At 37.5% G+C, this 20488-nt stretch overlaps 1 protein-coding gene across 3 annotated transcripts in view; it reads right to left on the bottom strand.

Moving 5' to 3' along the window:
• Window positions 1-2136: 2136 nt before the first annotated feature.
• The window catches only part of setd1a (SET domain containing 1A, histone lysine methyltransferase), a 31389-nt gene continuing 13037 nt past the window's right edge, over window positions 2137-20488 (bottom strand). For 2 of the 3 annotated variants that reach the window (XM_056453720.1, XM_056453721.1), the window contains exons 12-21: window positions 19177-19213; window positions 18806-19010; window positions 18662-18714; window positions 17039-18369; window positions 14558-14948; window positions 14193-14371; window positions 11921-12031; window positions 8746-8865; window positions 8485-8622; window positions 2137-4007 (exon numbers count right to left, since the gene is read on the bottom strand). In XM_056453720.1, the coding sequence (XP_056309695.1) occupies window positions 3834-4007; window positions 8485-8622; window positions 8746-8865; window positions 11921-12031; window positions 14193-14371; window positions 14558-14948; window positions 17039-18369; window positions 18662-18714; window positions 18806-19010; window positions 19177-19213 (2739 nt within the window). In that variant the 3' untranslated portion in view covers window positions 2137-3833. The remainder of the gene's footprint in view (window positions 4008-8484; window positions 8623-8745; window positions 8866-11920; window positions 12032-14192; window positions 14372-14557; window positions 14949-17038; window positions 18370-18661; window positions 18715-18805; window positions 19011-19176; window positions 19214-20488) is intronic. The other variant, XM_056453722.1, reaches the window with a different exon arrangement.

Raw genomic sequence — 20488 nt, 5'->3', positions numbered from 1 at the left:
TACTACATAATGGTGAGATCAGATCTCAGTGTGGAGCACTGGTTACTTCTCAGAATATAATTGTGCAAACATTATAGGGAAAGTTAACTGACTGAACACCTTTTTGGGGGGCTGGTTATTTTATTATAGAGGCACATTGGTTGCATTATCCTACCTCTGAAATTTCATTCATTCATTTTCCTTCGCTTAGTCCCTTAATTCATCAGGGGTCACCACAGAGGAATGAACCGCCAACTTATCCACTTATCCAGTTTTACACAGCAGATGCCCTTTTAGCTGCAACCTAGAACTTGGAAATATTTTGGATTTCTCATCTTAAATTCAATACAGTTGAATGTCATGTGGCTCTAAATCAGGTTGCAAAAATTCCCTTCATGACTATAAATTTGTTAACTAGTTTAGGCTATATAGGCCACACATAAAATAAGCATAAAACCCATTGGCACTTCAGTTCCTAAAAATAATTAGATTTCGGAAGCTAATCAGCCTGAACGCGAGTTATGTTTAGCAACATAAAATACACATATCTAAAACTAAACCAATATAAACACAAACTTTGAAGATGTGTGATTAAACGATGCTAGCAGGTTTCATGACATTCAAGTCACTCAAGTGATTTTCTTATTCGTTAGCTATTTCTGTTTGAATTAACCATAACTAGGCTAACATGTTTACATCACAGCGCGGTTCAAAGCTGTTCCGACCTGTCAGCGGCTTGACAGCATCCCGATCCAAACACCTTCGTCACTCACCGGTGTTCTAGAAAACAGCCCGCGGACAAACCCGACCGTTATATTGATGTACAGCGCGTTACAGGTACAGAACATCCTGATCATCGTTAACCATAGAAAGGTGGCACGATTCCCGCACAAACACTTTTCACAAATCCAGCGGGATGAACGAATGAATTGCGCATGACATTTCAACATTATATGCATAATCCACTCTAATTTTCTAGTGCAGAAACGGGCTATTTCCACTCAGTGGTAACGTTAGACTATCGTGTTTCAGTCTCCGCGAAAGCTTACCTCTCTCATTTGTGCCTACTTCAATATGTAGGTTACCAGGTTCGCCTTTGCAGAGCTCGTGTTTCGCACCAGTCATTCACGTCTACAAACTATTAGTCCTTTTAAAACAGAAAAAAATAATTATAAATATATTTGACCCATTTCCTTATCGTAACTCTCTTCCCGTGCTTTTCACAAAATGAATCCTCTTAAGTAGGTGGTCTACACAAAACACGTATACACGTTAAACGTAGGCTTATCTCTTACCTCAGTCATTTCTTCAATGACAGCAGTGAGATTGATGTTTGCTTCCTGTGTGCACCTTCCTCTGCAAACCTCTTTCTTCCGCCACAGCTCAAAAGAGGAAGAGAGAGAGCTTTTCCATATTATACTTACGCAAAATAACAAAAATCTCTATATTTTCCAGGACACTGCTTAAACATACTGTCCATTAACATCAACACTAGCTTAAATCCACAAAAATATGATGAGAGTTTGTAAATGGCACTCTCAGGCCAATAATTAGCTATTGCCTCATTGAATGGGGAGAAAAGATGCTGCTCATTCAACTCTACCCAGCTGAATGTTGGCCAGGGGTCAGGATTCATGACGCACACCGCAGAATAAAACTCTCAGAGAACACAATGCTTGCTTTCCATGCAGGAACAAAAGATTAGAAATACAGGTACAGACACCATATATCAGTGTCTCAATGTTTTCAGGTAAGTGGAACATGGTGTTATTTTAATTGCCACGGGGAAATGTAATTGGATTGTGAAACACAAAATAATACTCTCACTCTCAGTACTCTTAAATCAGGAAGCATTAACAACTTATATCGAAATATATATCGTCGGCGTTCAATGTGGAAAATAATTAGAGATCGCGCTTTTGCCCAGCCCTACATTGATTCTACTTTCCCCCTCTCTAGTGTTTTCCATATTCATCCTATCCATGCACCCCACAAGGGGCCTTTGCTCATGCCTCAAATGTACGAAGCTTGATAGTTCAAATTACTTCTATTTTAAGTCATGACCTGTCATCTGCAAGTGAATCCACATGCATGCAGAAATTAGCACCTAGCATTTCGTGCTGTTTGAAAAGTGAAAAAGAAATGCTGAACAGCGAATTATTTTGTAAAAAATATTTTAATGCACCATTAATAAAGGGTCCAACGCATTAATACAAGAGAAATATTGCAAATAATATTAAAACTTTAAATCAAAAGAAAAAAAACAACAAAAACAAATAACTGAATGATAGGTATGTACAATTATTTTCTTGCAATGGGAAGTAGGAAAAGGATGAACATATTTACAGACTAGAACCAGTGTGTTTCTACGAGAAACAAACACCTCTACAATATTTACATGTAATTCTTTTGAACTTTTTTGTCCTTTTCAGGGTTTTTTTTTTACGGTTACACTTTTGTGGATCAGTTTTTACTGAAAGACTGCAATAAATCTACATATTTTACAGCTCTTCCTCGCAAAGGAACAGAATGCTGGCAAGGCCCTCGGATAAAAGGGGAAAAAAACGGAGCAAAAATGTAATGTCATGTCAAAATGTCAAAATATGGCAGAGAGAAGGAGAGAAAGAAAGAGAGAGAGTCAGTAATACAAAAGGACAGAAAAGAAGGAACAGACACGACCACCCGTTCTAGCGAATCTTCACACATGCACATCTCTCAGGAGATCTGGGACATCCATTTTAAAATAGGCACAATATTTGTGTGTCCTACATATTTCTTCTAACTTAGGTGGAAATACATTGTATGAAAGGGAGATATTAGTTCCCAAGTCGAGGCTTCATCTTAAAACAAATGCTCAATTGCTCCACAACTCCTCAGCGGTCCATAAAAACATCAATGGCAAAAGAAAACCCGATGAATAATTCCAATCTTATGCTAAAATATCAATGTGCATATATTTCAGCGCACTCAAAACGATGGCCTCAACTGCCCTTGCTCTTCTTAAATTGCTAAAAACTATTGATGAAACGGGTATCGCATAACGCAAGGGGTGGGTTAAAAATAATAGTAGGTTCTAAATAACCTCTGTGATAACTTTGCGTTACAGTGTACTGGCATTGTAACACCTAATTTATGAAGAATGTACAAATAAAACAGTAATGTACAACGCAACAACTTACAATACTGTACCATATAAGGTGTAGACCACCAGCACATCATACTGGAAGGGGGGAATTTTATCAATAATATCAGTTCAGCTGTGAAGAAGTTTTGAAGATGTGCCAAAACAGCTCCATATTGCAAAAAATATACAGAGGTGCTTTGAAGCAGATCTAATGATGACACGACAGGGACAAATCTGACCTAAACGAAGGCATCTGAACGAGGATAATAAATAATAATAAAGTAAAATGACTACTCTCTCTCTCAACAGGGATGCTGCAATATGATGTTAAATTCATGTTGTTAAGCAGGTCTTTAAAATCGCCCTTGAAACAAGGCCCAGCACTTTAAGGTGGTTGTTGTGCACAAATGAGAAGAATATGTGTGCGTGTGTGTTTGGTTGGTAGACAGCTGCAGTTCAAAGCATAGAGCGTGGCAAAAACAACACACAGCTGCAACAGGTGGAGCAAAATCAGATAAGGGCCTGGTCTGGAGGACAAATAAAAAACAAAACTGTAGGTGGGAGTCGAGGTGTTGCGGCAGTGCTGAGATCCCATTGACTCGGGCTAAACATCAGTGTCTGTATAGAAGCCCTGTTACACACACTACCTACATTATTGTGCGCTCTGAGAAAAGTAGCTTGTGGGCCAGGACAGTTGATTGGCGAGTCATGTATCAGGAGTAGGACACCTTTAGTTGAGGGTTCCTCTGCAGCTCTCCGTGCCACATAGACATGGGATTTTGTTCTCTTCGATGGGGAACTTGTAATCGTATGTGATCTCCTCGTTTACACCAATAGGTTGCTTGGAGTATATCACGATCTTCTTCTGGGACTCGATGGTGATCACTTTGGCGTAGCAGTTGGGCTAAGAGAGAGAAGAACATGTTGTGAATAAAAAGAATGCATCTCTTTTATTGTTATGTTCCCCTTCTATAGGGGATCTGGGAAGTGTTGAATGCTTAATTTCTGTTTCTGTCCTGCATAGCTCTATGGGGTATGTTTTCATTCCATGAGCTCATTTTTAGTTGCTGGAGGGGATTGTCCCTGTGGTGCCAATACAAATTCCATTCACAGATGCAGCAGAAACAATACATGGATTTATTTGGCTTCTAGAAAGTATGTGAAGCACTAAATCAGTTAATCCTGAAGCTACAGGGCACAGAAATGACAAGAGGACAATAGGGTATATGCCGAGCTAGTGTTCATCCCATACTGATAAACTTCCGGTGACCGGTTATTGTGAGTTTTTTCCATTTTATACGATTCATTTTACAGCATCGATGTTATAATGTAATTAAAATACAATCAGTTAAATAGACATTGGCATTCATTTAGTTGCTCAAGCATAAAACGAGACAAAAAGCAGTTTACCTGCACGGGCCTGTCAGAATCGGCAGGCTAGCGCAGAAGCTCCATTGAATTTACTGGGGTAAAGTAATTTTATTATATATTATAAAGACATGGCGGGGAAAATGTAATATAAAGCAGTGGTTCTTGTACAATCTGAGACCCACTTTATATCGGATATCACTCAGCCAGTGGAGATCGCTGATTTTTAAAGAAAAGAGACCTTAAACGCGTCAATTTTGCAATTGCTTACAGTTCACCAGAAGCACTTAACCCAGGTTACTGGCAAATTAAAAGTCCCATTAGCATGTTTCGGCATATACACTATTACTTTCAATATCTGGAAAAGCAGCTGAAATTTAGAATGATTTAATTTCGTAAGAGAACTCAACAGTAGATGGCCCAGAATAATCCAGTGTGAAAGACGGCCAGGAGAGATGCAATGTGAATGCTATGATGGTGAGATTTAAAAAGATGGTTACCATGTTTCATTAGTGTTGGTGCAACATTTAAAAATAAATAGTACACAAACAAAAATATGACATCATCATTCTGAGGCATTGTGTAATTTGGTTTATAGCTACTCGATGATAGAGGACACTCATGGCATAGTCAACAAGTGAGGTAAAATTAAACATCTGACCTTACAAGGAAATACTTTATATGAACTCAGAGCAGTTATAGCTGTTGCTATTTAAATTGAACTAAAAATGTATTGATTAATGTAAAGGATCCGCACACGGCTGGAACAGAATATTATATACTTTCATTAAGTATAATTTATGCATACAATTCAACGCTGAATCAAAACAGCCTTTGTCCACCACTGTCCCCATTATATATTAAAATATTATATATATATATTATAAAGTATGTTTAGGATTCTATAGAGGAACAAAGTACACAGATTAGGCACTCAAATAAAAGTATAGATATCCTACTAAAATCTTAATCCAGTAGAAGTATAAAGTAATCCTTTTCAATATTACTTGAGTCAAAGAACTAAAGCGCTTGATTTTTTATTTACTTGGGTAATAAAATAAAAGTATTTACTGATGAACGTTTATTTAGCAAGAAAGTTAAATTACCAAAACTTGTATTTGAACTCAGAGCAGTTATAGTTCTAATAAACACACTAATAACTCATGATAAATCATGTGAAACCACATTCAGAAGCTGAAACCCATTCAGTTCAGTTGGTAAAATCAGTGAATTGTTTACTGGAGACTCACTCTGAACGAATCATTTGAATATAAAAATGCGACCCGATCTGGCAAAATGAGTCCATTCTATTTTAAGATTCAGGCCAATAATGTGAAAAAACTATGAAAAAAATTAGAGCAGACATTGCGAAATAACCTCACAAAGTTTCATAGTCCAGATCATTGCGTAAAGGTACTTAAATTACTATAAAAGTCATTTAAGGCATAAACTACTGACTTAAAGTTCTAGTAAATTTTCTGGAAATGAACATTGCTTTTCTTAACTCCTCTTGTCACTTTATCTATATTCTGGGTGTCCTGTGAAACATCAATTTCTCTGCTCTCCAAATATGGTGTTAAATGTTGTATAAAACCAATCAAGAAGCTTAGAAATGTATATTGTACAAATGTATATAAACACTGATCATTTGTCAAAGGGAATCTCTGTTTCAATCCTCAGAAATAGCAGTGCTCTATGCAAACAAGTTAGCAGATCACTTCATAGAGATTCAGTATTGTGTAGGGAAGTTTAATGTAGTGTGGATGAGAATCACGTGGATGATGAAAACGTCAAACAGCCTGTTACTGATGTTGAGAAAGTTAATAAGGCCATTTTATCAGGTTCCAACTGCAGTATCTTTGGAATTTTTAATAGCAAAACCATTTTAAAAGCAAAATTCATTTTCTAAAGATGAATTTCTTTTAAAAGTCCTAGCCAAATTACTGGCAATATCCTGCTTCATTGTTAATACTTCATTTGGAAGATTCAAATGTTGTATTTGTAATCCTCCTCCTTTGTTTTTCATCTTCCGTATCATATCCCATACTTTCTTTGTTGGAGTCTGCGATGTTAAACTTGATACATAGTTTTCCCAACTCTGCCTCTGTTTCGTTAATGATTCGTCATGCATATGCTCTTGATATTTTCAGTCTGGTGAGATTTTCTTTTGTTGGGTGTTTATTAAAAAGTCTTTTCGTCTTCTTTCGATCAGCAATAGCCTTTTTACAATCTTCATTAAACCAGAGTTTTTCCTATGATGTGGTTTTATTGATGTTTTTGGAACAGATTTTTTCTGCTATTTCAATAAGTATATCTGTAAATTTCTTCAATGGATCTTGCCGTTTTTGCCAGTCTACTTTCTATTTAGAAAGTATACCAGTTAGCTTTTTCATTTGCCATCTTGATGTGTCTTGTTGGATATTTTCTTCAATATATGTTATAATCAATGGAAAATGAGCACTTCCACAAAGATCTTTCCAAACTTGCCATGAAAAATCAATTATTATTTGCGGTTCACACACAGTTAAATCAATAGCAGAATATGTTCCATACCCTGGATTCAGATATTTATTTGAACCATCAGTTAGTAGGCATAGATCATTTGTATATATAAACTCTTCAATTCTTCTTCGTTTGGTGTTGTATGCCTCCCTTCCCAAAATGTTATGGCTATTAAAATCACCCATTAATAAATATGGTGATGGCAGTTGTTCTGCCATGTTGTTCAATTCTTGTATTGTCACAGCAGTATCAGAGGGTATATAAATAGAGCATATAGTTATAGTTTTAGGAGTCGTTAAACACACTGTCACTGCTTGTAGGTTGGTTTTTATTGATATGGGACTATAAATTATATCATGTCTTACTAATATAGCCTCCAGAAGGGCGTTGTTTATTTTGGTCAAAACAATTATAAATATGATCGTTTTTAAATGTTGGGTTACTTTTTGTTGTTAACATGGTTTCTTGAAGGCAGAAAGCAATGGGATTTAAAACGGGACAAACTTTGACTTCGTAACTTACAGTCTCTTTCATTTCAACGTCATTACTCTTTGGATATTCAGTCTTTTGGGTTTTTCTCTCTGCTGGTTGAGTTTTTACATCCGATTGACTCTTCCTCTTGATGAATGGTTGATCTCATTCGAATATCTTTAATCTTCTTTAACTTGGTTTTCATTGGGTATTGTTTGACTCTGCATTCCTTGGTTCTTCTTTTTGACTATGATGGAACTTCATTGACTGACCTGTTGTGGTTTCCCACATTTCACCCAGGTCAAATCAGTCTGACAGTCAATGTTGCTCATGGCTGGTTTCACAACAGAAGCATAGGTTTTCTTCAAACTAAAAAAGGGGGATTGGTCGACCCTTTTGCATGCTTTCACATAGCTGATCCTTTCAACACATTTCATTCTTAGCATTTCTTTTTCCTTTATCCAAACAGGACATTCCTGGATGATTCCCTGAACAATTAGTACATTTAGAAGCTCTTGAACATCCTGATTCATGTCCTTCTTCTTTTTAAAATATTTATTTAAATAAATACATATAAATAATTTGAGGTTCAGCCTGGTTTGATAGCATTTGTATATATATATATATATATAAATAAATGTACAAATTAAGCTGTAAAATAAATAGTTTATGCCTTTAAATGCAAAGATTTTGAAGGACATCAGCAAAAAACATTTTCCTCATGATTTTCAATTGGTAAAAGAGGACAGACAACTTCTGTTGTAGGTATGAATTTGAATAGGATATCTTTTTAAAGTGTAGAGTCTCCTCTTTCCTTTCATTTTGAACCCAAAATTTCAATAGTAAACAATTTGGGTCTCTGTGACTCATTTTGCTGGATCAGGTCACAAATCTCCTCCAGTCTAATGCAATCCTGATACTGAGTTTATATAAACATTATTTAGCATAACAGCTATTCGCACTGGGAGGGTCAGCAATATGTTCATCACGCCAGTCATGTGGTATTAGAGATATCGGAGTGTCATTAGGAGGGAACTTACTGTGCAGCAGTGGTTAATAAACCGAGCCAAGTTACCACACTTTGTGGCATCAATGATAGTGTCATGGTCGACACGGAATAGGTAACTGCTCCCGATGCCTTCCTGGGCATATCGCTTCTCCCGATTATCAGCCACCATCTACACATGGTGCAACAAACACAATCCATTAGCACTGATCAACAAGCATGAGAAACCAACAAACATCTTAGAACATGTTATTTATTATTTATTAATTAGTTACACATCTGCTCGAAAGCTCACCTGTCTGATGCTCTGTCCCACATATTCAATGACCATCTCGTCTGCAGCGATGGGTTCCATAGCAAACAAGCCCCATTCATGGATTCGGCTGCGGCCAAACCTCAACTTCTTCTTGCGGAACTGCAAGCAGATGCATTACAAACATGTATTATAAACAAAGACCATGTAAATATTTACAGGGCTGACCATGTTTACAAGCACTATGAGCATTTCCTGAACATTAACTGGAATTTGTCTATATGCAGACTAACAGAACCCAAATAAACCTATTTTAAGACCTAGAACAAAAACTGTGAATGAAACAGATGCATGGATTACTTAAAAATTGAATGTGCACAATAACAAAATGCAACTACCTTGAGCATAATATATGTATGCTCAAGGAAACAGCATTTGTATCTGTAAAAATATAGTAACAGCTTGCCATATTATTGAAATTAATACATTAACATGCAATAACTTAAATCTAATTAACATATCAAAACATTAATACATTGCCAAATGTAATTTTATTTAGTAGGGCTGAGCAATTAATCGAAAATCCGGTTTAGATTTTCGCTTCCAATGATTATGAAAAAGCATTAATATATGATATTAATAAATGATTATTCCATCATATACTGCCCCCTTTCCAGCTGTACACATTTGTTGCTCTGCAAAGCTCAGTTTCACGTGAAAATGACTAAAAGCATGTACTGTAGTCTAACGTTTGCAGCACGGGATGCGCATCATTTATTGATGTACGTTCGAATCATTCATATTTTTAAAAGCGCGAAAGAGCGCATGCTGTTGTGTGTGTGCATGCCGCGCTTGGCCTTGGACAGGCTCGGAGATGAGCAGAGCACACACATCTAACGCCATCTTAATGTGAGCGCTTTAATGGTCAAATACATGCACATTTGTGTCAGAGCGCGTTGTTTAGTGATTTTTCATATTAACCCTCATTTGTGTAATAAACAAACAAGTTGAGAATAAAAAGACATGTGAAAGAGAAACCATATCAGAGTCGCACTATTCTTAAAGTGACAGCGTGCAATGTTCCTGCTGCCGACTGTTTTTATTATTGATCAAACAACAAAAGGAGAAAATCCCTCACTGCTCTTGACTGAAGGACTTTTGTAGCTCAAGATTTTTTCTTACAGTGAAGATGCTTAAAGAACAGTTTAAACACAACAGATTTAATAACTCATTTCTAATACCTGATTTCTTTAATCTTTGCTATGACAGTACATTATTTTTTACTAGATATTTTTCAAGTTACTAGTATTCAGCTTAAAGTAACATTCAAAGGCTTAATTAGTGTAATTAGGCAAGTCATTGTATAACAGTAGTTTCTTCTGCAGACAATTAAAAATATTTATTGCTTAAAGGGGCTAATAATACGCAGAAGGGCGAATAATTTTGACTTCAACTGATAATCGTTTTGAATAATCGTGATTATAATTATGACCAAAATAATCGTGATTATGATTTTTCCCATAATCGAGCAGCCCTAGTATTTGGCATGCTAGAAAGTGTGATGGGGGGGGGTTGATTAATATGAAGTAAAAATATATAAATATATACGAGTCTTCTGAGTCTTTGCTGTCACACATTTGATTCAATTTCTTCAATTAATCTTTATTTCTATAGCGCTTTTACAATGCAGATTGCGTTAAAGCAGCTTAACACAGAAGTTCTAGTAAACTAGTGTCAGTTCACTATGGTTTAATTTTCACTGCTGAAAGTCCAAACATTGAAGAGCAAAATTTGATCAGTTTAACAAACTTGCAGAATAAAATTTGTCATTTCAAAATGAAAACGTGTTATAAAAACTGTAATAGATGTTCTGAAGCAATTCATGATTCCAACATTGAAAATGTATTTTAAATGGAGTATTAGACCGCATCAATAAGAAACTTATCCTTCATCTTACTGCAGATTCTTTTATAAATAGTGCACAACTCGATGCAGGATTTTCAGAGAGACTGTGAAAGTAAATGCATTGTGTAACTTAAATCTATTTATTTCTAGATTTGCTTAGTCTTCAATCCTCCACACATGCTCAAACAATGGTGGAAGTCAAAACAGCACAGATTACCCGCTACTTCTAAATCATTTTGATGCAAACATCTTGATTACATTATAAGTAAACTACAAAATACCAAAATCAAGGCAGTTCGTGACCCCTTTATAGGATTACAGAATGAACACTGATTAGCAGCACACTAAACATCACAGTGGAGCATTCCTATCCATATAAACAAGGCTCTACACAATTTTTTCATCTCCTTCTAGTAACTACTTCAATCACACAGAGCTGCGATAAATACACTAGTAAATGGCGGTTTTACAGTGGAAATCAGATACATTTAGCTCACTGATTCAAATCTGGCTTTACAGTGAAACATAGCAACAAAAAGACCCACAGGATAGCCTTTGTATGACAAACCCCCACATCTGCTGTATAACAAATCACCTAAACTCACGTCCAACTATTCTAAACATATGGAGTGAATTCATTAACTCTTACTAAAAATGCATGCTATCAAAGGGATAGTTCAGCCAAAAATGTACATTTAGCTCACTATTTACTCACCCTTAAGTTCTGAAGCTTTATCTGAATATAAAATAAGCTGTTTTGAAATATGTTGGAAACTGGTTGCCATTGTAGAACAAAAAAAAAACCCAAATATTAATGAAGTGTGTCTACTTTTGTGTTTAACAGAAGAAAGAAACTCATAAGCGAAGGCGAGTAAATGATAAAAGAACTTCCATTTTTCTTTAAACTATCCCTTTAAGATAGGAACTGCCTTTAAAGGAACGTCTTTTAACTTTGAACATGTGAACTCAATCTCAAACGGTTAAAGCACAGCACTACAACACACACCCATAACCACTGATAAGCTCAGCCAGGCGGGGTCAATGGCACAGGAGTCAGTAACTATACACCACTGTGTGTAGGCTATAAATTAATCTAAAAAGAGCACAAAGACCTGCTGGTGATTGTACCCACAGATGCCAACAACCCTGCAGGCATGATGACATCAAATTTTAAACAAAACAAATAAAGGAACTACAGCACTGAATAAAATCTAAAGCGAGTTCTTTAACCTGAAGGAGACTTGAGGTCAACGCAATCAAAGTGTTGATAACAGGAAGGCCAAGGCTGTGTCAACAAACTGAAGAGACTTACCTTGAGCTGGTTCAGTTTCAACAGGTCTGAGTCCATCACTGCTGGAGTGCCGATAGCGCTGAGGAGACGTCGCTGCTCTGAGCGCCTTTCAGACAGCACACGATTTGAGCCCTGTGAGAGAGATGTCATCAGATGGATACAAACTACTGACCCAAACTGTGTGCTGAGTCACTTAACGCCAATTAATCACCCACTCAAAAATAAAATTAAACCTGAATAAAGGCCTGTTCACACCCAGCATGAGTACTAAAAACATATGTAGAACAATAAATATATGTGCATCCATAATTTTGAATGATAAGAATCAGTTTATTTTATTTTATTTTCTGTGCTGCTAGCGCATCTGACAGGTGAATCTTTATTTAAAATATATGAATCTAATCAAATTAAATTATCAATTGTAGTGAGTGTAGTTGAATTAAAAACTATTCTTGCCAGCTTTTTCAAAGGATGCAACAGAAAGACGCTGAAACTAATACTGGACACTTAAAGTACTTTTATTTTTAGACTTAAATTTGCTAGCTTGGCTTGCATAACTTCCATGTAATTTTATCATTCTTTTCCATGGAAAGCAATTGTTTTCTAGAGTCATTATCTGTAAATAATCTTTGAACAAAAGAGATTAACATCAAGCTGTGATTCTCCACAATGGCGTCTGTAGCTTTAAAATGCCTGTTGCCTTTTTATTTCAATGGATTCTGACTGGCGGTCAGTGTTTTATCATTTAAGTCTCGTTTCCACTGAGTGGTACAGTACCGTACAGTTTGGTACTTGTCACCTTTATCAGGCTTGTGTCTCCACTGCCAAATAGTACCATTGGTACCCTTTTGGAAGGCGTGGTGTTCGACAGAAAGTTGCAGTCGACGCCATTCTCGCCTGAAGTTCACATATCGTATGAGAAGCACTTCTTACTAAACAAATGCTTTAAATACATGAACACTTATGTATAAATACATGTTAATTACTAACTTTTCTATAAACATGACAATGCAAAACAGCCTAACGTCTGCGATTATATAAAATAAAAACAGAAACAGAAATATTTGTGAACGAATACAGTGACTTACAGTCTCAGAAATGTTACCAGTTACAAATAAAAATACCCAAAACATACATTAAGGCCTTAATTGGGTTCATAAACGATACAAAACATATACAGTCAGTACAAAACTCATTTTTAATTTCACCAGCACATGTAAGCTCTTGTTAAAATGCAATTTTGTCATTTCAAGTTCATAATAGTCCAAAAGGCGATGATAATAATTAAACATGATTTAATTATGGTTTGTTCATGTTTTAGATTGCTGAATGAATCATTTGCTCCTTTGTTTTTTTCAGGTTTTGTTTTCATTCTCCTGGTTTTTGCATGCGCTAGTAAACCAATAGCGTTCAGGTGCACGTTTGGCTCCGCCTTTTGGTACCCTTTTGTTGTGATGGGTACCCTTTGGAAAAGATACCCAAAAGGAGGTACGGTACGGTCACTTTTTGGTACCTTTTGACAGTGAAAATGAGTACAAAAGCGTGCCAACCTGTTCCGTACTGCAGGGGTTTCAACCTTTTAGGACATCAAAATGTGAATAGCGTGGTGACGCAACATTCAAAAACCATTTCACGTAAACACCTTAATTATATTATTCTGATGAAGGCCAATAACTAGTACTGATGTCCATGTAAACGTAGTCAGTAGTGTCTTCAAAGTAAGGTCACTTAAAAGATCCAGAAGGGCATGATGCTGATTTGATTCAGAAGGGCACTTTTTTGTCAGATGCTCACCGGTTTTACTTTCATTCATCATCATTCATTTAAAAAAAGCACCCAGTCCATTTTATTTGTATACATTTTACTCGAACGCATTAACTCTACAGGTGCCTGCTAGATAGCTGTTTAACTAACGTTAATCAAATTCACTCTAGTGAACGCATAAAAATCCTCATCATAATTTAAGTGCACACCTCAAATTCTCGCGCCCCACAGGTTGAAAACCCCTGCCGTACTGTACCACTCAGTGAAAACGGGCAATTATTAGCTGAGAAAATAAATCATTATGAAAGTGGTCCCAAAGATATCGCTTCTTCAAATCTTTATCGTTATAGCTGTGGTCTGAATTCTGCTGTTGTTTTACATTCAGACATTACATTACATTCATAACTTTTAGAATGATGTCTTCATTGTTATCTTTATAGTTATTGTGCTTGGTGTGAACGGGATGTCAGTAACAGCTTTAATGTATATTTGAGCTGAAAAAAGAAAGCAAAGGAAAAACTGAACCTACTGCAGTATCGTAGTCCCCAATTTCCCGCAATGTCACTGGCTGGTCAAGCTCAAGATAGACGTCCTTCTCCTTGCGGCTGATGGCATAGTAGCCTTCACTACGAGCACAGCCGGTGACGTGCTCTCTAAGCTGCCCATCTGCTGTCTTCTTTTTCCGCCGGGGGTTCGGGATGTTGGTGAGTGCAGGAAAGAGGTTAAGGAACATACCTTGGAAAACGATCAACTGTGACAGCAATACATCTTGACTTAGCCATTTCATTTGACTTTTTACCTTAACACCTTATTTAATGACTGTTGGCCCCTGTATGGGCATTAAAAGCATCTGATGTGGTTTACATTTTTGTTTTTAAGTAGTGGTAAGGATATTAGTATGAGGGACCCAGTGTGTGTCATTGAGCCAGTCTGTGCCATGGTCATCCTGCAGCAGTTTCTCATAGGTGCTCTTCAGGAGTCTCATATCTTCCTGGTCCAGGCCAGAGTTCCAGATGTCATACAGGATGGTCATCTGCTCAAACTCACTCCGGTTCTTGTATGAGGGACAGGGTATGGGTAGAGATTCAGGCATGTGTTTGGGTCGCCGCTGGGTCGAGGGAGTCAAGCCAGCTTCTTGTAGGAAAAGGCGTTCGCTTTTTCTAACCTCTTCTTTTTCAAACTCCAGCGATCGCTCCAGACCAAAGTCAGAGTCTCCTGAGTCAGAGGTGGAGCTGGAAAGCTCACCAGACTCCAACTGCTCCACATCCACATCTTCTTCAAATTCCTGGCAGCACAGTATGTAATTAACATTTTAGGAAACAGACTACATGCACACAATGACCGAAAAGGGACACTATTTTGGCAAACTTAGTTTGACCCAACAATGCAGAACTATGAAAAACAGTTCAAGTTCTGTGGGTTTGTTGGAAAAACTGTTACATCGCAACAGCCTGAAACTCACAAAACTCGCAACCATGGTGAAATATGCAGTGAGAAGTGGCGGTCAACAAAAACCACTGAAGGTTTTTTTTTTTTGCAACTATGAGAGATGTTGCAATGTTCCTCATACAAGGATCACCAATTAGGAGACCACTTGAGACTAGACTTTCAAGTTATTTAAATGACATTTAATACCTTTAAGGGAACAATACAATACCTTTCAAAAGTTTGGGTTTAACACTTAATCATTAAATTGATTTAAATTTTATAATTTTACAAAGACCTCTATTTCAACGCTTCGTTTAAAAAAAAATTACATATATGTATATATATAAAGACAATCAGAGAGCAATGCTCACTCTTCAAGCTAAGCTCTATACAGTGCTTCCCATGGGTTAGAAATACACTTGCGGTGGTAACCAGATTGAAAGACAACTTTTACCCAGAGCACATAAATGATCAACTACATTTGACAAAAAAATTATGTGATTTTTAATTGTTTAAATTGGTTTATTTTTATTGTTGTTGTTTTTTATCTCTCTCTCTCTCTCTCTCTCTCTCTCTCTCTCTCTCTCTCAAGTTCAGGTTGCTTTATTGGCATTTTGTACAGTATTGTCAAAGCATTTTAGATATGTATAAAATATGCTATGTAATATATCAATCATCAAATTAATAAAATATACAGCAAATGAGAAATAAATGGCAGAAAAAAAGGAATAAAAACAGACAATATCTCTAAAATATAGTAAGTAAAAGTGTAGAGTATTTAAATAAGGCTAATTAGTTGATTCACTATTTAAAATGCTGTACAAATATTTTGCAGCCTATTTAAATGTAATTTCGCCCCCCTTCGATTATATAGTATAAGTTTTTCCTGAGCTGTTCATTAATTATTTAATGTTTCTGTCGCTTTCATGGCTGTGTGTGTGCAGTCAGGTGGGAAGCCAAGCAAAAGTAGGCTTAAATAAAAAGGTAATATAAAAACGCATATGATTAACGACAACTTTCGAAAGCCAAATACCGGACATTAGAAGATTCCGATTTTTCAAAAAGTCGATAATGTCAAAAAGGCGCCTCTGTGTGGGTCTACAGTTGGGTTGTCACGATACTGGAACTCGGTACCAAACGATACTGAAATTTTAAAAATGTTAATTTCCCACAAACATTTGAACGCTGGAGCACGCTCTTAAACAGCGCTGATTTGCCATTGTGTTCACGTGCTCAACAGAAATGACTGTGATTGGCCGTGAAGGTCATCAGTTCACCGAACTCACCCCCATGTTTACTGATTGTTACCACAGTTACAGGAACACTGGAGCGTTTCAAAGTCACGTCGATCAGCTGGTTTGTCTGCTAGTTGACATATGAGTGATGCTCCAGTGTCCCTATATCTGTGGTTACACGCAGTAAACAGCGTGGTGAGTTCGGTGAACTGATGAGCTTCACGGCCAATCACAGTCATTTCTGCTGAGCACATTAACACAATGACAAATCAGCGCTGTTTAAGAACTTGCTCCGGTGCTCAAATGTTCGTGGGAAAGAGATGTTTTATAAATTTCTGTATTGATTGATATCGGATTCCAGTATAGTGACAACCCTAGTCTACAGAGCACGTGACTGTCTGTGGGAGTGTTGACAGTTCTCGTGTGCACACAACTAGCAGTAGCCTATGAAACAGGTAAACGAGAGACAATTTTCTACTGGTTATTGATCGCAGATATTTGGTTATCTTGGGCCGATATTTAAAAAAAAAAAGTGTAGATGATAATAATAGAAATATATATATATATATATATATATATATTTTTTTTTTTTTTAAAGTGTCGCCAAATAAAATTGGGCAGGCGGCTGTTAATATACCTGGGTGGCCCACCAAAGTAAAGTCTATGTATGGAAAGCACTGTTTATTCTAAGAAAAAAGACAGAAACACAAACCTCTAACTTCCGTTTCTTCTGTTTCTTGACCTGCTTTTCTTTCTGTTTCTTTGAGGTCTGTAGTTCCTCATTCTCTTTGTCCTTCCTACTTCTCTTCTTGTTTTTACCTTTCCCCCTCTCCTCCATTTCCACCTCTTTGCTGATCGAGCCAGTCCTCTTGTATGGTGAGCTGAGGGTCTTGGTCTGGGTTTCCGCTGTCTCCCTTCCATCACACAGCAGGTCCAGATCCCCGTATAGCTCCGGAGCCTCTGCCCTGGCAGCAAGAGCTTCTCCGATGACTTCTTCAGGAGCTTCTTGAACCCCGTGCTGATTGAGATCAGCAGGAAGCAGGACGGTGGGGTCTTGTTTCGTCCTCTTCTGTGGAGGCGTAATGTGTGAAGGCGCAGGAGTTTTAGAATAGTTGTGCTCCTGCATGACGAATAGACCCTCTGGATCCAGGAGTGGTTGGCGTGGGTGCGGGGCAAAGAAGTCTCCCTCTTCTTCCTCCAGCTTGTGCTCCTCTGCCTCGTCGGAGGTCTCAGTTTCTTCTGAGTCGATATCAGCCTCTGGGTCCATCTTGAGCGCTACATCGGCCAGAACAGAGAGGTCAGGCTTGGGGGCAGAGGCAAGCTGCAGCAGGCTGGACACTCCCAGCTGTTCCCTGAGTTTCAACCGCTGCTCCAGCTCCTCTTCATCCTCCTCTTCCTCCAGAGCAGGATGAAGATGAGAAGCTGAAGCCGACTGGCTGAGTGTTCGAGGGCGACCACGTGCACGGCCCTTTTGTGTTGTTGGCAATGGGACGGGATCCTCGTATGCCATTTTGACCAAGGAGGCATGGTCGAGAGGGAGATTTTGGACCGTGAGGCAGACAGGCGCAGGAGGTGTTCGGGGGGAGTCTTTGCCACGTTTGGAGGAGTTTTTGACAGGGGGAGTTTGTGGGGATGGAGGGGGACCTGGACTCTTTTTGGGCTCATCAGGCTGCAGGGAACGAACAGGTGGAGGGACGGTAAGAATGGCTGAAGGGGAAGCAGGGGAGGTCAGGGCACTGCTTTCACTGGGACGAGAGGCAAACGGAAGGAGCATCGGGACGGGCTTGGAGGTGGCAGAAGGAGCTGCTGGTGTGGGTGTGCTTACAGGAGACACGGATGGAGGAACGTCTGAAGCTTGTGAAACCGGAGAGGGAGATGGAGAAGAAGCAGAAGATGACTGAACAGAAGGCTTGACCTCGCTTTCTTCCATTGAGAAAGAAACGGTCTTGCGCCGCTTCTTCAGTGGGGGAAGGAGGAGAATGGGTGAAGAAGGACGAGGGTACGGAGAAGATGGAGGCACAGGTGTAACTGATTTCTCTTCTTCTGGAAGTCAAAAAATTGATCAAATTAACACAAAATGTAATGCTTTTGAAAAAATGCAATCATTTCCTCACCCTCATGTCACTCAAATTTGGTAGAAAGTTTTTCTGCAAGTGATATTTTACAGAATATTGACAGCTAAACTTTTCCTGTTTTCACTGACTGTCAGTGAAGTCAATGGGAAAGAAAACTGTTGCTACTTCGTAAACTCATTTATTTTCCTCAAAGGAAATACAGATTTGAAACAACATGAGGGTGAAAAAAATACTAAGCTTTTGTTTTTTGTGAAGCTGACCTTGTTTGTCCTCTGGAGTGGTCACTGATGATTGGTCTAAACTTACTTTGTCCCTGTAAAACACACCGGAAATGATTCAACTTCAATGAATCTGTTCATTGATATAACTTTCTTCATGGTTTTAAGTCTCACAGAAAGACGCACCTTTCATTCTTTTCTGTGTCTACCGCTGCCACACTGTCCATCGTAGACTCATCCATTGTGTCCAATGACTCGCTCTCTGCAGCCTGCTCACCTTCCTCTTCATCCTCCTCATCGGAAGAAGAGGACGATGCTGAGGAGGATGATGAGCTCTCAGAAGAGGAGGAAGAAACACTCTCGTCATCACTGTCTGCACTAAGGGCTTCATCTAAAAGACATGAGCAACACAGAAAACGGTCAGAAACCAAAACACGAGCATCGAAAAGACAAACAGATAAAGATAAAAAACTAAAACAAGATGTGCATAGAAACGGGTAGCAGACCAAAATAACGAGCAGTATGAAAGACAAACATAACAGTTTCCAGTTTCATACCTTCTGACTCATCCACTTTGTCACTGTCTTCATCCTCCTAAAAAAACAAGTCACCAGTCACAATAATGTAAAAAACATGTATGGACTTATCTGCTGGGAGCTATATGCAACTGAAAGAGAAGTGCTGCACATCAATCCTCCACAGCAACTGTAAGAGAAATGCTGCCATCTAGCCATTATACAATGAAACAACAACCAAGAACATTATTTAGCAAAAATATTATTCATCTTTTTAACAACTTTGTCACTGCAGTGCTGGTGTGTGAATTAATACTTATAGTAATGCCATCCAATTCACCACTATATGCAATTAACATTCATGTGAATCGTACCAAGTTATATTTCTTTTATATAACCGATTTATTTATTTACCATTTGTTGTGGCTACGGTCTCTATCGGTTCTTGTGCTTCTTCATATCAGTTCTTATGCTTATTCATATATTTTAATGTATTATATTGAGTTTTAATTTTTGCTAAACTGCATTTCATGGTTTTCTACTAAACAATGACAATAAGCTTAAACTTATTTACAATTTTCAAATGTTACATTAGATGGATTACTCAAATAAGTTGCTCAAACACATTTATGAACAATTCAAATGCTTTTGTTAACTAAATATAATCCAAATAGTTTTTATTTACTAAAATGACCTAGACAATTCGAATAAAATATTAGATGGGAACTTCGGAAATTACATTTTAAGTTAAAAAAATAAGCTAGAACAATATAAAAACCTAAAATTGCATTACAATAAAACAAAGCTAATCAAAAGTATTTATTTAGAAAATAATAAAAATCTAAAAATTATATTTAAAGTATATATTTATATTCATTTTGTTCCCCGGTTATGAATAAATACTAGGGCTGCACAATATATAGTTTTAGCATCAATAACACTATGTACGAATCTGTAATGCTCACATCACAGGATCTGTAATGTAGTTTCAGGATTATAGTTGTCTAGGGATGCAGCGATTAACCGATTTCACTGTTAACCGTGCTTTAATTCGTCATGGTTAATTAACTGTAAAGGCTTCTCAACACTGCGTTTCTGCACAGAACAAAACTGCAGCAACTAAGAGTTCTACCAACAGTGCGCTAGTTTAAATTACCGAGCTTGTACACATTACACTCGCACACTGGATTAAAGGCTGATTTTAACTATAGCTAAGGCTATTACTTAAGGGCCGTCTTTTGTGTACGCAAGTTCGTTATTTTTAATGGTGGAAATCCATTGGATTAAAGGGAAATACTTCGCTAATATGTAGCTTAGATTTACATTAGAAAAATACTTTTTTATTATTCATCAT

The sequence above is a fragment of the Danio aesculapii genome, chromosome 3, assembly GCF_903798145.1.
Source record: "Danio aesculapii chromosome 3, fDanAes4.1, whole genome shotgun sequence".
Lineage (NCBI taxonomy): Eukaryota > Metazoa > Chordata > Actinopteri > Cypriniformes > Danionidae > Danio > Danio aesculapii.
This window is presented reverse-complemented; position numbering and strand designations above follow the sequence as displayed.